This window comes from Onychostoma macrolepis, chromosome 02 (assembly GCF_012432095.1).
Source record: "Onychostoma macrolepis isolate SWU-2019 chromosome 02, ASM1243209v1, whole genome shotgun sequence".
NCBI classification, from domain to species: domain Eukaryota; kingdom Metazoa; phylum Chordata; class Actinopteri; order Cypriniformes; family Cyprinidae; genus Onychostoma; species Onychostoma macrolepis.
Genome location: NC_081156.1, coordinates 5,901,694 through 5,917,786, shown reverse-complemented (window position 1 = coordinate 5,917,786; position 16,093 = coordinate 5,901,694). Strand labels below are relative to the sequence as shown.

The 16,093-nt window shown below is 38.7% G+C and overlaps 1 protein-coding gene across 1 annotated transcript in view; it reads left to right on the top strand.

The window, feature by feature from the left end:
* The window catches only part of kmt2cb (lysine (K)-specific methyltransferase 2Cb), a 130,796-nt gene that overhangs the window by 101,940 nt on the left and 12,763 nt on the right, over positions 1-16,093 (top strand). Inside the window, 14 exon segments of the mRNA XM_058760987.1 lie at positions 449-512; positions 730-962; positions 2,949-4,520; positions 4,610-4,628; positions 4,631-4,800; positions 7,398-7,562; positions 7,725-7,866; positions 7,978-8,119; positions 9,498-9,676; positions 9,798-9,934; positions 10,290-10,497; positions 11,564-11,703; positions 12,771-12,872; positions 12,994-14,149. Of these exon segments, the coding sequence (XP_058616970.1) occupies positions 449-512; positions 730-962; positions 2,949-4,520; positions 4,610-4,628; positions 4,631-4,800; positions 7,398-7,562; positions 7,725-7,866; positions 7,978-8,119; positions 9,498-9,676; positions 9,798-9,934; positions 10,290-10,497; positions 11,564-11,703; positions 12,771-12,872; positions 12,994-14,149 (4,429 nt within the window).

Sequence of the window (16,093 nt, the reverse complement as noted above, 5' to 3'; positions counted from 1 at the left end):
GGGTCTCAATCGGGTTCAAATTGATAAGCAGTGTAGACGATGTCATTGTTTACAACACAACCGGAGCACATGCCGCTGAGGTGAGGGGCGGGACATTTAGAGGCGGTTTAGCCAATCACAACACACTGGACCAGCTAACCAATCTGAGCCCGTTGCGTATTTCTGAGGGAGGGGCTTCATAAAAGCAGGAAATGATCAGCGCGATTATAGGAGAAGGGACAGAGTGGTGTGGAATAAAGGTAAATTATGTGAAAAATAATGCGTTTTTTTTTTTTTTTTTTAACGAAGCATTAACACGTTTGACTGCGCCCCATAAACACAATCAAGCCTAGAAAAAAACTAGTCAACCAATCCTTTAAATATTTTGGCTAATTTGATGTTCCTTTACCTACCAGTAAGAGTGTAGTAATTTCAGATTGTCTCAATGTTCTGTTAATTTCTCATTTAGGATGGCAAACTTACTCCTCACATGGCACGACCTAATCCCCCAAATTTTGCACCAGGATTTTCCCGTAAGTCTTTAATAATTATGGATATCAGTAATACAGTCCACATTGGTGTTAATCATCCAATTATGAAACAAACATTCTGAATATGAAGACATATAATGTGTAATGTAATTCCAAAATAAGCATTTACTTAACATATTTAAAATGTCATTTTACACTTAACCACAAAAATGTATTCTGTATGCCAGTAATTATTAATTCCAACCTTTTCCCCATCAAGATGATGCACAGAAGGTTCAGTATGAAGACTGGCTCAGGGAAACCCAGCAGCTGCTTCAGATGCAGCAGAAGTTTTTGGAGGAGCAGATTGGAGCCCATAGAAAGTCAAAAAAGGCCCTGTCAGCCAAGCAGAGAACTGCCAAGAAAGCAGGACGGGAGTTTCCTGAGGAGGACGCAGAGCAGCTGAAACATGTGACAGAGCAGCAGGGGGTGGTGCAGAAACAGCTGGAACAGGTAAAGCACACACATAATATCAGTCATTCATGGTTTTATCTTCATGAGCTGCTTTGCTTACAGATGAAGTCCCTGGCCTCTTTCTGAAAAATAAATCTAATAAAACAATTTTCAGTTTATAAGATAATCTAGAAAAGTATTATTATTGCATTGAAAATTAAATAAAAATGCACACATTTCATAATTGAAAACAAAGCACCTTATCAATTGATTTAAAACCTATGCGTACTATAACAATAACTATACTAGTGTCCACACCAATGGACGATAGCCATCTGTTTAATGTAAGTGTGTGCTGCAGTTGTCATCTGCTGCTTTAAATGCTCAAGTTCTTCAAAGTCAGGTGGATTCTGATTGGCTGCCAGTGTTTTTATCGTTCATCAAATTACAAAATTATTTATATTTATTTATATAATCTGTAGAAGGAACAGGACCATAAAATGTTTGTCCAATCATATCCCTTGTTCCGAGGGCTACGATAAGCTGTCCTACCTGCCTGTCAAAGTATGTATTTGCATCCCTCCGCGCACCCTGTTCACACAGACATGATACGTCATCAGCGTGAGAATGGAAGGCGTTATTATTGTGATATTATGACTAGGGATGTAACGATTACCGATTTGACGATAAATCATGATAAAATTCCTCACGGTTAGTATTACCATTTCATATTTTAATTATCATTAAAACCGTATTAGATTACCGCGTTTTGAACAACTCACGATAAATAAATACTGTCCATCATAAAGCACAGTTTTAAGTAACAGAGTAGTTTCGTTCTGAGTGAAAACAGGGCGGAAAAGCTGGGAGTGCTAAGGGAATTATACAAATGGATATATGAATTAATTAATTTATATGAATGTACCTCTGAAGGTTCTGACTGTCTTCAGAAACGATTCGATGGCATTTTGTTTTCATCTTCACTCCATGTAATACCTAAAGGAAGTGTTCGTAATCGCAATACAGCTTTGTCCAAGGAGTTTACAGGAAACATTCAGCTTTTCCATAAGCGCCACCTGCTGTCAGAGAGTGGATTTACAGAGACTTACATTTACATTCAGCCTGTGTGAGGTTTCTGTCTGGCCAAAAACGGACCGAATTTGCATGCCCTGCTGTAAATTTTGAACAATTTAAACAATTCAGATAAGTTATCTAGAATTATTTATGGAGCAGATAAAATACATATAATCATTTATTAATCAATTATCATTTTGACTTGACCCTTTTCTTTATTTAAAGGCTGAAATGTGAGGTTTACCTTTTTATAAAACTTTTTCAAAGCTTTATTTGAACATTTACATTAGATATTTGAACATGCTATTAAACTTTTTTTCAGTCAAGTTGTCATTTTAAAATCCGAACATCATTGGTAATGTTATTGTTTTAGTGATTATGCAAACAAAAAGTCATTTTATTTCTTGTTTGTTGATTTTTAAATATAAAACTTTATTATGATTTGTGTTTCAGTACTTTTTGAACATGTCCAGCACATTTTAACAATACCGTGATGATACTGATAACCGTGATAATTTTGGTCACTATAGTCGTGATAAGAAATTTTCATACCGTTACATCCCTAATTATGACATGAGGTTATCTGACAGCATTGCATTCAACCCTCCACCAACGCTCTCTCATTGTTTTGCTGGTTAGCCTCTGGTCTGCCTGTGCGTGATCATGTGTTTTGGAGGAGGCGTGGCATTGGAGACTGATTTTGCAGGGAGGGTGGGATCTTATGCTTTCAAAGCTAGCTTGCTATTGCTAGCCTCTCCGAAATTGCCTACCCTACCTTTAAATCATACATACATTGTTTCAGAGATTCACCAGTACATGTTAGAAAGACAAGGACATAGTCCCTCAAACTTGGGGACATTGTTTTTTTTTATTTTGTTTCTTTTTGTAATTGTCAAGGACATGTTTAAATGAATGGGAAAAATACATGTAGTTGTAAATGTTTCAGTCCCATTTTTTCTGTGCTTTTTCCAGATTCGCAAACAGCAGAAGGAGCATGCAGAGCTGATAGAGGAGTACAGGGTTAAACAGCAGCAACAAGGTAGCATGCAGCCCGCAATGATGCATGGAATGCCACCAATGCAGCCTCATGCTGGCATGATGCCAGTTGGGCCCCCAATAAACCAACCTATGATGGGTCCCATGATGCCCATTCGTCTCCACCCTGGCCAACCAGATGCAACTAATGTGACCAACACAGCAGGTTGGCACCCTGGTGCACCTGTTCCCAGTGGAGCCCCTCAAATGCCAGGAGTAATGCCCGCTCAAGTAGTGCAGGCACAGCCTCCGCAGCCGGCAGTGGCGAGGCCCAGTCAGGGGCAGGCAGGTGGCGAGTCTCCTCACGTGAATTTCGATGATACCAACCCATTTAGTGAAGGCTTCCAGGAGCGTGAGCGCAAGGAGCGGCTACGGGAGCAGCAGGAGAGGCAAAGAGTGCAGCTTATGAAGGAGGTGGAAAGACAGCGGGTGAAACACTGCATGGAGCAACAGCAAGTCCCTAACTGCCAAGATGGTACAATGAGGGCCTTGTCACAAATGCCTTTTTACAGCCAGGAGCTACCGCAGGACTTCATGCAGCCACCCAGAATGCAGCAGCAAATGCAAGGCCCACCATTTCCACAGCAGCAAGGCATGCAACCAGGGTTCGTTGGAGGACCGTCCAGACCAATGATGGGTAACGGTCCATTCCCTCAGGAAATGGGACCAGGGTTTGTTTCTGAGAACCTAGCACCCCACGGGCCTAACTTTGTCCAGGCACAAGCTAGACCTCAGAGATATCCTGGGCCAAACATGATGCCTCAGAATCCATCTCAAGGGCATCAGTTCCCAATGGAGGGTCCCATGCCCTTACCTCCAAACTTTCCAGGTCCCGGTCCGTCACTGATCCAGCTGTACTCCAATATCATTCCGGAAGAGAAGGGCAAGAAGAAAAGGAACCGCAAGAAGAAGAAAGATGATGATTGTGAGTCGCTGAGAGCTCCTTCCACACCTCACTCGGACCTGACAGCCCCTTTAACACCCTGCGTCTCAGATACATCATCCACACCAACAAGGAACCCAATGGTCTTCGGCGACCATGAGTTCTGCGAGATGTCCCAGCCTGGATCGTCTACACCAGGCTCCATGAGCAGCCAGCCCCACTCTGAGCTGGAGCGCCAGCTTTCTGAAGGCAGCTGCGGTGGAGGGCCAGAGATGGCCATGGGCCAACAGGAGATGCATGACAGGATCCTGTCCAACATCAAATTGGAGAAGGTGGAGGCGAGTGACTGCCATGGGCATAAAGGAATGGAGATGGAAATGAGACTAGGCATGGTCAAGGTAGAGGGAGAGAGGGAGGGAATGTTGTTTCATCCTGCGAGCCAAAGTCCAGCCAACAGCTCAAAAGGAGAAGCTGGGAATGAGCTCCTCAAACACCTCCTGAAGAATAAGAGAACTCCACCTCCTGCACTGCCTCACCAGAGGTCTGAAGACAGTTTGAGGTCAGAGGAAGAGGGATCCATGGACTGCAAAGCTTTTCTGCGACAGAGCTCCATGGACAGCACTGGGGTGAGCATTTCAGGATGCATCATTTTCATTGTAAAACATGGGTATTTTCGAGCTCTTGTCTTGACGGTATCATTTTTCCTTCCCAACAGACATTCTCGGATTCAAACCACCTGATTTCCCCGGACCTTTACTTCCAGAGGACAAGAAGAAACAGAGGAACAAGAGGACACCCAAGAGCGGAGACAGACCCGCTCCCCGCTGTAAAAAGAGGAAGAAAGAGGAGGACGAGAATCAAGCAGTGTATTCCTCTACTGAGCCAGCATTGACCCAGTTAAAACAGGTAAAATGAAAAATCCTTTTTATTTTCAGTCTAGGTCAGACTAGATAGGTCCTATGTACTTCCACGGCCCTGTCAGTTGAGCTTAAATATCTCTTCTTAAACACCAAACCAGAAATGTGGTCTTTTTGACTAATATTTTACTGCTTATCATTTAGCATTACTATATTATTACAGGTCAAAATAACAGTTTTCTCATTTAACTCTTTCAACGCCATTGACGAGATATCTCGTCAATTAAGAGACAACGCTTCCCCGCCATTGACGAGTTTTTACGGCAATCCGTGTTCTAGGTGTATTACGGTAAGGAAAGCCCTAGCGCATGTCCTGAATGAGTTACGGGACTTCCGGGTCTTTAGGGTGCGAATAGAAGACAATTGGCATAAATAGAAGGATCGGAGAAAATGTAGATCATATATAGATCATAGCCTATGTAGATCATGCTTTGACCATTTTGAATCTGATCGGGACGATGTAGTCAGTGAGAGAGATGCATTTACAGACACAGAAACATATGTAGTTGTAACCGATCCGTCGATCTGAATAGGGGTGTGTGTGTGTGTGCTCTATCTATCTATCTATCTCTCTGTGTGTGTGTGTGTTCGTGCGTGCACACACGCGCGTGTGTGCATGCGTGCATGTACAGTATATGTATGTATGTATGTATGTATGTATGTAGCCTATGTGTGTGTGTATAATCATATGTATATGTTTGTGTGCGTGTGTGTCTGTTTGCTTGTTCTGTTTATTGAATGCAATTTAAATTATTCATATAATTATTTACAGGTGAAAGAATATGACATCTGAATGTATTTTGCATGAAAATGCACTACTTTGATAAAAAATGCATTTTTCTCAGTTTTTTGTCCAAAATGTTGTATTTTTGATGGTACCCACCTGCATTCAAATGGTGATAAAACATGAACACATAAAGATAGAATAAAATAGTTTTTTTTTAAAGCAGAGACTTGGTTCTTTATTTTGATATATAATATGTTCTTATATTCATAGCAGAAAATATTCTGAGGGCCGTCAAATTTAGGTGAAAATCATCAAAAATTCTGGCGGTGGCTGGCAACTTTAAAAAAAAAAAAACGCTGGCAGTGAAAGAGTTAACATGTTATAGTTTTATTTATTCCATGGCAAGGTTTAATTTTACTCCAGTCTTCAGTGTCACATGATCCTTCAGAAATCATTGTGCTGATTTGCTGCTCAAGAAACATTTATTTTTATTAATATTAATGTTGAAAACAGTTGTACTGCTTAATATTTTCATGAAAACTGTTGCATTTTTTTGTCAGGATTTTTTGCTGAATAGAAATTTCAAAAGAACAGTATTTAATTGAAATATAAATCTTATGCTACATTGTTTTTACTGTCACTTTTTATCAATTAAATGCATCCTTGCTGAATATTAATTTCTTTCTTTAAAAAATAATAAATTGTTTTGCAATTCAACTTTCTTTTGAGGACGTTTAGATATTTTTATTGATATATGACTATATGCTAATTAAGAAAGTGATTTTTTTTTTTTTTACAGTAATTTAGGACCTACCAGCAAATCCACTCAATGTTAGATATCATAAACTTGTTGCATTGCTAAAACAATTTCTTGTTACGCACAGGCACAGTAGTGTGGTATGTATATTTGTCATAGCCACTTTGTCATGCAATATGAGTCAAACATATTCTGCTTTTAATCACAGACATGATTACATACAGGAGAGACTGTGCCATATCAACTTATGTCTTGTGTATCATCACAATAGAAATCACAGGCCAGAGGAGGATAGTGCTGTGAGACATTATGAACGCTCATCACATAAAAGAAAGTCACTGGTGTAGATAGTGACCTCTATGATTGAGGAATCTGGGGTCGACAGCAGTTTTAAAATGACTGAACATTTCTCTGTCAGACTTTATAGGAATTTAACAGTTGCTGTTTTTGTTTTGGAAAGAATGAATACTTTTATTCAGGAATGAATACATTTACTCAGCAAGGACACATTAAATTGTTTTAGAGGGACAGTAAAGACTGTTCAAATGTTATAAAATATTTCTGTTTTCAACTTTGATAATAAGATCAGTATTCAAATGGAAAACAATAATTTTAAACTATAATGATATTTCATAGTACAATTTTACTCTAATTTTGTTCAAAATAAATGCTGCCTTGGTGTTCATAAGAGACTTTTATGCCAAGTTATTTTTTCTGTACTTTTGAGATAGCACCCATATTTGGTTCAATTCAACTAAATACTAAATTGATCAAATCAATTTAATACTATTTTAATATCATATTGCAATATTTTTTTTAATGAAAGTATATTTTGTCTTTTATTATAATAGTAAATGCCATCAATGTGAAATTAAATGAATTGTTTTGAAGGAATTAATTATAAAGAGTCTTAGCATAAGGTGTATATCATACCTTATGCTCATCACATGAGTTGTTGTCAGTTTTCTGACAGGTTTCTTAATTACACCCAAATAGGTCCTCGGGAGTGCAGATCTGTCTTTTCTAACGCTCTTCTAAGCATGACCTTTATCTCACATTTCCCATATGTCGCTCTTTGTGTCTCATTGTTTCACTGCACCAGCAGCTTTCTCTCTTGCCCCTAATGGAGCCTCTGGTGGGGGTGAACTTTGCCCATTTCATGCCCTATGGGGGAGGACAGCTGGACGGAGAGAGCCGTCTCTCGGGCACATTTGGGAGCGCCTCATTGGATGGTGTCTCTGACTATTACTCCCAGCTGATTTACAAGGTAATTAAGAGCAGCTAATAAAACACTCTGTGACTGTACATTTGCCGCTGAAGCTTTTTTATGGCTTACATCAAGTCTCGTGACATCAGCTGTAGACTCCGCTTATTAGATTTCATGTGTGAGACATTACAGATGGTCACTCGTATTTTTATCTCTCTACAGCAGAATAATTTGAGCAACCCCCCCACGCCTCCCGCCTCTCTTCCCCCGACTCCTCCTCCAGTGGTGCGCCAGAAGATGCTCAATGGCTTTGCCACAACAGAGGAGCTGGCCAGCAAAGGTGGCGTCATTGTTGGCCATGATGGTGAGCAATTTATAGCAATAACCCAAAACAAAGATAAAAATACATTTAGATCAAAAAATGTAATATATTGGACAGTGGGCACTAATGACAATAACTGTTGTGTTTCAACAGTCACCAAAGGGCTGCTTTCTCGACCGCTGCAGTTCAAGGCTGAGGAGGAGCTGCTGGCTCGAGCTCTGGCTCAGGGGCCCAAAACTGTGAATGTGCCGGCTTCTCTTCCCACCCCGCCTCATAACAACCAGGAAGAGCTCAGGTCAGTAGATGGATAACAACAACTGGGATTATATATTTCTGTTATATCAAAGTCTGACCTTCAAATGTGTGTTGTCAATAACAGAGTAGAGTTAAAAGTTAAGTTCTAGAGGTACTAGCAGTAATGAAATAACCAGGGAGAAAATTAAGCTTTGCCATCACATGAATAAATACTATTTTAAAATACATTAGAATAAAAAGCAGTTATTTGTTTTCTGTATTTTTCAATGAATAAATACAGACTTTTAAAAAAATCTAACCAACCCAACCAAAAATCTAGCTTTTGAACAGTTGCATACATACCCCAAACCAATAAAACATTTTTTAATACCTTTTTTAAGAATTAATGTAACTTTTATGATTCTAGTAAATATTATCATCACTGTAAACATTTTTTGAATATTATAAAGAGTCTTAGCATTAGTTATGAGATGTGCAATAGCTTCACATGAAAAGTCAGGTTTCTTAATTACACTCAGAAAGGACCTCAGAAGTGAATTCCTTAAAATAAAGGATTGATTCCTCAGTCAGGGGAAGCTTTCTGTACTCTAGGATGATTTTATAGATAATTATTCTAGTTTTAAAGGATATAATATAATTACTTTTTTCCTCAGATTTGGGAACATTTAAAATTAAGATTTCTCTACTTTTAGCTTTTTAACTTCCCTCTATAATACAGTAAATTTATAACGTTAAACCAGTAATTGTACTGCCACACTGCAGAGTGAGAGTTTGAAGATTTTGTTTTACATGATGATAGGTTTGTTAGGTGTTATTATCAAACATTACTGTCTAAAACTGATTTATTTAAAAATGCGTCACCTGAATGTATTTTAGAATTTTTGTCTAGTGTACGTCTGAAATTTCTTTTATAACCTTTTGTTAATTGCATAATTTATTCAGAGATCGCCATGAAAATAGCCTTGATGCTGGCATGGTGTTAAAAAGTGAAATGATAATAATAATCAAACATTATTTGTTTATTTTTTTTATAAATTGAATTGACTGCTAAATAACTTGAGTTCAAGGCCTTTTTTCAAAAACTGAAAAATGTCATTACCATCACACACAATATTTTAAAAAAATGTAATCATTACTCTAAAATCCACTTGAAGGTTGATCAAAAGGCCTTGTTCAGACCTTTATTCCAGAGCAAATGCTTTTAACACAGATGAAACCCTTTTGAAGAAGTTTCATTATTTTGGAACATTTAAAAGCGCCCCAACAGAAGAATCCCCGTAGTATGTGTATAAATGTAATGGAAACAAAATATCAGGTGGACAGTACTTCACTGAAAAGTGATTTGTATTTTCTAACCATTCGTCTGTTTTTCAACTTCTCATCTAAAATGTAAAAATGTATTTCTCTTGTACACACAGGGGACAGGAGCAATGTGAAGACAGAGACACCCCAGACAGCTTCATCCCGTCTTCTTCCCCAGAGAGTGTCGTTGGCATGGAGATCAGCCGCTATCCTGACCTCTCATTGGTCAAGGAGGAACCTCCTTCTCCATCCCTGTCTCCAGTAATTCCAATGTTTCCTGTCTTTAGGGGCAAAGGTAACTAACTCCTTAAATGTTGTGCCTACACTTACATTATACATTTTCTGGGTGACTTCAAATTTCCTGGGTGAGTGGATTTGTTTTTTTGATCCGTTTTTTTATTCCACGTTTGTTGTAGGCTCAGATGTCAGGTTACGAGAGGTCAAGACGGAGCCTTCATCAGTGTTCTTCGGCTCTCCATTTGGATCAGTGCAAAATGGTTCCAACACTGGGCTGGTGTCCATCGCAATCACATTGAAGCCAGCAGCTGCTGGGGTGAGAAACAGTGATGCTTGACTAGAGACATCTTTTTTAATCAGAATCACTTTTTGCACAACTGCAGAGGATTTGTCTTGATTGACAGCACAAGAACACGAAGTACAGAAAAAATCAAGTACATCCATTTCCCTGCTACAGAATGGGCGTTCACAAAATTTGACAGATAATTTAAATTCATTGTACAAGCAGTCAGTGGAAACACAGTGAGCGGAAATAGTATAAATAACTAGATTATTACATTATCTAAAGAAAAAAGTATGAGCAATAGGAATAGTGATGCTTGCTTCAACAAACATAGCTAATGTGTTACATAATACCTAAACCCCTCTCGTTCTTCACTGTGGTCTTTCAGAACATCACTGACGTTGTTGCAGCAATTGCTGACCTGATCCGTGTGAAGATCCCCAGCAGCTACGAGGTCAGCAGTGGCCCGGGAGGAACTATGGGGGCCATCAGGACCTCAGTGGATCCACAGCGTCTGACCTCTGCCCTTCACGAGCCGAACGGACTGCGAGCCACACAGCAAGCACCTCAGCAGCTACAGCACTACCATAACAAAAGTGAGGAACACCTGCTTATCCATATTTTGTCTCAATTCTTTCTATGTCTTTGTCTTTGATCAAACAGTAATATTGTGAAGTATTATTACTATTTAAAATGTTTATTTTCTATTTAAATATATATTTTAAAATGTAATTTATTCCTGTGATCACAGCTGAAATTTCAACATCATTACTCCAGTCATCGGTGTCACGTGATCCTTCAGAAATCATTTTTATACAAGTTGCTGCTCAAGAAACATTCCTTATTATCAATGTTGAAGGCAGTTGTGGAAACCATGATTTTTAAGTAGGATTTTAGCACTCTTTGATGAATAGAAGGTTAAAAAAAATGGTATTTATTTGAAATAGAAATCTTTGTAACATTATGAATGTGTTTACTGTCACTTTTGATCAAATGAATGCATTCTTGCTGAATAAAAGTTTAATTTCTTTCAAAAACCTTACTGGCCCCATACTTTTAAATGGCAGTGTATATACATTCAAAAAAATGAAAACCAAATAAATATTTTATCTTTATATATAATATATATAAAGTACTTTTGTTATTACATTATATCTGACAATGATGAGACAAAATTGAGTAGGTGAATGAATGAATAAATAAATAAATTTTATGGTGCATTATACATATAGTTGAATGCAGCGGTACAATTAGCCTGATTGGTAGACAGTTGCATTCAGCCTGTTTACACAAATACAGTTATAGGATAGCAATCAGGAATTGTTTATCCATCACTTGTTAACTGTGCAATATTGTGTCTGTGTCTGACTGAGTTGCTGAGGGAAAATCACTATTGATTTTGTAAACGATTGGAGAAGCTACTTAAACACGGTAGTGATCTTGGGCTGAACTCTATCCAGTTGAAGTCTGCTCATCTGTGTCAGATACTCACTTAATGAATGTACTGAATCACATTAAAAGCCTCAATACAAGATTACATCTCATTCATCACAGGAAAATGACACAGCTCTCTAGTATCTTTGTGTAATTGCAGTTTTTATGCTAATCAGAGCTGGTAGGAGGAACCTTTTCTGTTTATTGACAACTGTGGATAACTTTCAGGTCTTGTTGGTGGTAGAGAGCGGGATAAGAAGGGACTGGAAAGCCCAGGACCAAAGCAGCAATGGTGTCAACACTGTAAAGTGGTTGTCCTTGGCAGTGGCGTGAGGAAAATTACCAAAGATGAGCAGGGCAAAGCACAGGTATGAATATGTTATTTTGGTTTGCTCTTAGTGTTTTCAAAAGTCATTCAAAACCCATTTTATTTCTAAACATCTGACATTTCTAAGTGAAATGTAGGTTGGGACTTTATTTTATTGATTAGATCATTGTGGACATTGCGTCGTGAGTGGAAAGTGGACACACAAAATGTAATTTAGGTTTCAGGCATGCGCCTAAACGGTTAAATGTACACAAAAATATGTCAAAATGCCCACCTTGGCCAGTACTCACGTTAACATCTGAGGGAAAAAGAAAGGATGTGATGTTCAGAACATGGTAACTACAGTAATTATCAAAGTGAGAAGTGATTCCCTCTGGGGGTATTTGGCCAGGGGTGTTTTTACACCACAGACAAGTTTTGAGAAGAAAAAAATCATTATTAAAATATTATATTTTCCTTAAAATGTTCTTCCTAAATTCAGGCCTTCTGTGACGTTTAAAACAACAAGCTTTAAAACACTTTTTTCTTACTGGTGAAAATTAGATGGTCAAATCTGTTTTCTCTCAAGTACATCGCAGTGTAAGCTCTCATCAACGTAGTCCATATCAACAACAAAAATATATCTTGACTCCATATAGTGGTTATTTTGGGAATATCCCAGGTATTTTGAGCAGTAGGATTATAAAAAGATGTGCTAATATAAAATTAAATTAAGTAGCCTATATAAAATTGATAAGTAAAAAAGTACTGATAGATAGATTTATTTAAGTAAATAAAAAATCGAGTACTTTTGTACTTCCACTCGAGTAAAATTGAAAAAGCAGCACTTTTACTTTTACTGGAGTAATATTTTATTATACGTATCTGTACTTCTACTCAAGTACTTGATTTGTGTACTTCGTCCACCACTGATCTAAGGTGAATGCAAACAGTTAGGAGAAAATAGAATTTCTGTTAAGTATATTATATGAGCGCGTCAGGTCTTAAAGTGACAGCAGCCTAATAAACTTGCTGCTGTCTGTCATTAATGTTAATCAGACTACAACAGAAAAAGAGAAATCACCATTTTTTGTCATTTTAAACCTGATGTCCTCTGATTTCTCCCAGAAGTCTCAGTTATGTTTGGATGGTGGTTTGGTGTTCTGCAGTCATAGCTGTCTCATTCTGCACTCATCATCCTCTCAATCCAATGGGAACGCTGACACCAAGGTTTGTTTTCTCTGTCATAATCCATATGCAAACAGCTTGGTTGATTTTATTTGACTGATGGATCATTTGCTCTTGATTACGCATGATGAATTTTGCGCATGTTTCTGTGTTGCATTTCCAGGCATCTGTTGCTCTACTTCCTGAAAGTGCTTTGCAACAGTGTCCCTCTAAAGTCCAGCACCAGTACAGCAACAACATGTCCTCGCTAGACGTCCACTGCCTGGCCCAACTCCAGCCCAAACCATCCCCTCCCTCCCCGAACCTTCACATGGCTTTTACCCCAGCCAAGGCAGCTCAAGCGATCAAGATGGAATCCAAACCTGAAAGCATATCAGAAAGTCATCTTAAAGTGACAGTAAAGCTTAAACCGCGTTCCCAGAGCAACATGGAAGACAAACCATGGCATCTTGGCAAACGGTGGAAAGGCCTGCGCTGGCGAAAATGGACGGTACACATAACAATACCAAAAGTTGCCACCCAAACATCTGAGTCGGAAGTTGAGGAGCTTTTGCAGCAGCTCAACTCATCTCTGCGAACGTGCTCAACCACCCGCGACCGGCGCCGCTGCTGTTTCTGCCAACAGATAGGCGATGGGATGACCGACGGCCCTGCCAGGCTGCTCAACTTGGACTTGGACACCTGGGTGCACCTCAACTGTGCCCTCTGGTCCTCTGAAGTCTATGAGACGCAAGCCGGTGCCCTGATCAATGTGGAAATGGCACGCCAGCGAGGGCAAACGGTGGTTTGTGCGTTCTGTCATCGCTTAGGTGCCACCAGTGGCTGTCATCGACTGCGCTGCCTCAACATCTACCACTTCACCTGCGCCCTGCAGGCTGGCTGTACATTTTTCAAAGATAAGACAATGCTGTGCCACCAGCACCGGCCTCGAGGAACTGGCGCTGCCGCCGGGTTGCACTTAGAACAGCAACTGCGCTGCTTCTCCGTGTTCCGCCGTGTGTTTGTGCAGCGCGATGAGCTGCGACAGTTAGCGGCGGCCGTGCAGCAGCCAGAACGCGGCCATACTTTCAGAGTGGGCAGTTTGCTTTTCCATGCGATGGGTCAGCTGCCACCTGCCCTGCTGCCCACATTTCATTCATCTACGGCCATCTTTCCACCTGGATACGAGGCGAGCCGGCTCTACTGGAGCATGCGGCACGGCCAGAAGCGCTGCCGGTACATCTGCTCTGTGGAAGAGCATGAGGGGCGTCCCGAATTCAGCATCCGTGTCATTGAGCAGGGCTACGAGGACCTGGTGCTGACTGACACCACTGCTAAAGGTACAGCTGCCACAGTCTCACATATGCTGATATAAAAGCTGACAGGGTTCCCATAGGTCCTTAAAAAAGACTTAAATTCACTTTGATCAAATTTACAGGCATAAATGTCTTAAATATTTGAAGTGGTATAACAGTCTTAATTATCATTTTAAGGCCTTAAATTTGGGAATGAAAAAAACAGAAACTGCAGTACGCCTAATAAGATGATTAAACCTCAAATGGCTATGATTTAATGAAATTAAAGACATCGCACATTTTACAGGCTTGGAGTTTCAGAATAGTTCACAGTCGGTGAATCCTGTGCATTGCCAATGCCAATAGATTGCTGTTGATGAATTATGACAATGATTACTTTATGGTGTTTATATGTTGAAAGTGGTTGTAAGAGCGCATATTTTATCTTTTCGCTTATTCGGAATTAACAAAGAAAGAGGCTTTTTTTTTTTGCTATTTTCGGCCGAACTATTCCGGATACCGAACATTCGGTGCATCCCTAATTTATATATTAATAGATAAACCAATTTCAGTAATTGTTAATTTTTTCAGTTTAACACTTTCTAAAATTATTTACATGTGATATGTTAAATATGAGTTGCATTAAGAACATGTCTCTGAAATGGTTTTCAAAACTGTCCTGGAGCATTCACTGTCTCCCTCATCTAACACACCCGATTCAACTCGTCAGTTCATTAGTAGAGTCAGTTCATTAGGTCAGAAAAGGTGAAGAGAGTTGAGAGAAAATACGCTGCGTGTCAGATCTGTGTCACGTTCAGCAGAGGCAGCTCTTAAAGAAATAGCAGCCAAAAACAACCTAATAACCAGCTGCTGTGATGTCTGTTCATCAAGAATGAAAGAAAAAAGAGGAAATCAATAACTTTTATGTAGCTGTAAGTATTTATCTGTATTTAGTTTAGAATTTAGTGTTTGATCACTTTATTCAATTTCTCTGCTGAGGGGCACAGATAGCCTAGCTAAACATAACATTTATTATTATGGGTTTATGAGAAGATTGTTTTAAGTTCACTTAAATTAGAAGTTATTTTTAAAGTCTAATAAATGTTCTTTAGCTCTTAATTATAATGTAATGTTTAATGGCTATAGTCAATGGTTAAATATTAGGGGAATTTTGTTTTTATTCAGTATTTAAATCAGTATTAATTGGTATCAGTGATACTGGCCTTCAGTCATAAAAAGATGCCATTAAACAAATATTAAAAATATGTTGTTTGTACATTAATTGGAAGATTGAATGTGAAATTATTGAAATATTTGAGAACTTTAATGTTAGGTGGGATTTTTTTTTTTTTAATCGATTGACAGCACTAATATGTATATATTAATCATCTAAAACAGTATTTTAAATTTGCAGTTACCCTGTTCTGTTAATAAGAAGCATTAAGTCTTCAGTGAATGTCTGCCTCAGCTTGAGAATCTGGGTTTATTCTTTGTGGACATACAGTATTCAGATATGGTTGTATTTTAGTATTATTTTGTAATGCATGAGTGATATGAATTATGATATGATAAACATTAAACATTTCTCATAAAACAATAATTACAAACAAGACTAAAACAATAACAAGACATAAAATCATATTAAAACAGCAGCTTTCATGTTCAACAGGGTGTAAAAACAAAAAAAATACAAAAATGCAAGCAATGCCTTCAAGTCATGTTTTGCCCACAATCCACTGCCAGTAGAGTAACTCTAATGTCCACTTTAAAAGAACAGAATCAAAGCACTTTCAGTTGATCAAATCTAAAATTAGTTTAAAAGGACTGTTCTGTGTGCATTCACATTGTAACTGAACATTAAAGTGGACTCAGATGCCATTTTGTTGTGCACATATTTCAAATCACCCTGAGACCACAAAAAACACTTTTATGAGCCCCATATGCACTCTGAATGTATAGTAGAGGACAAAACTAAGTGTTGCTCCAATA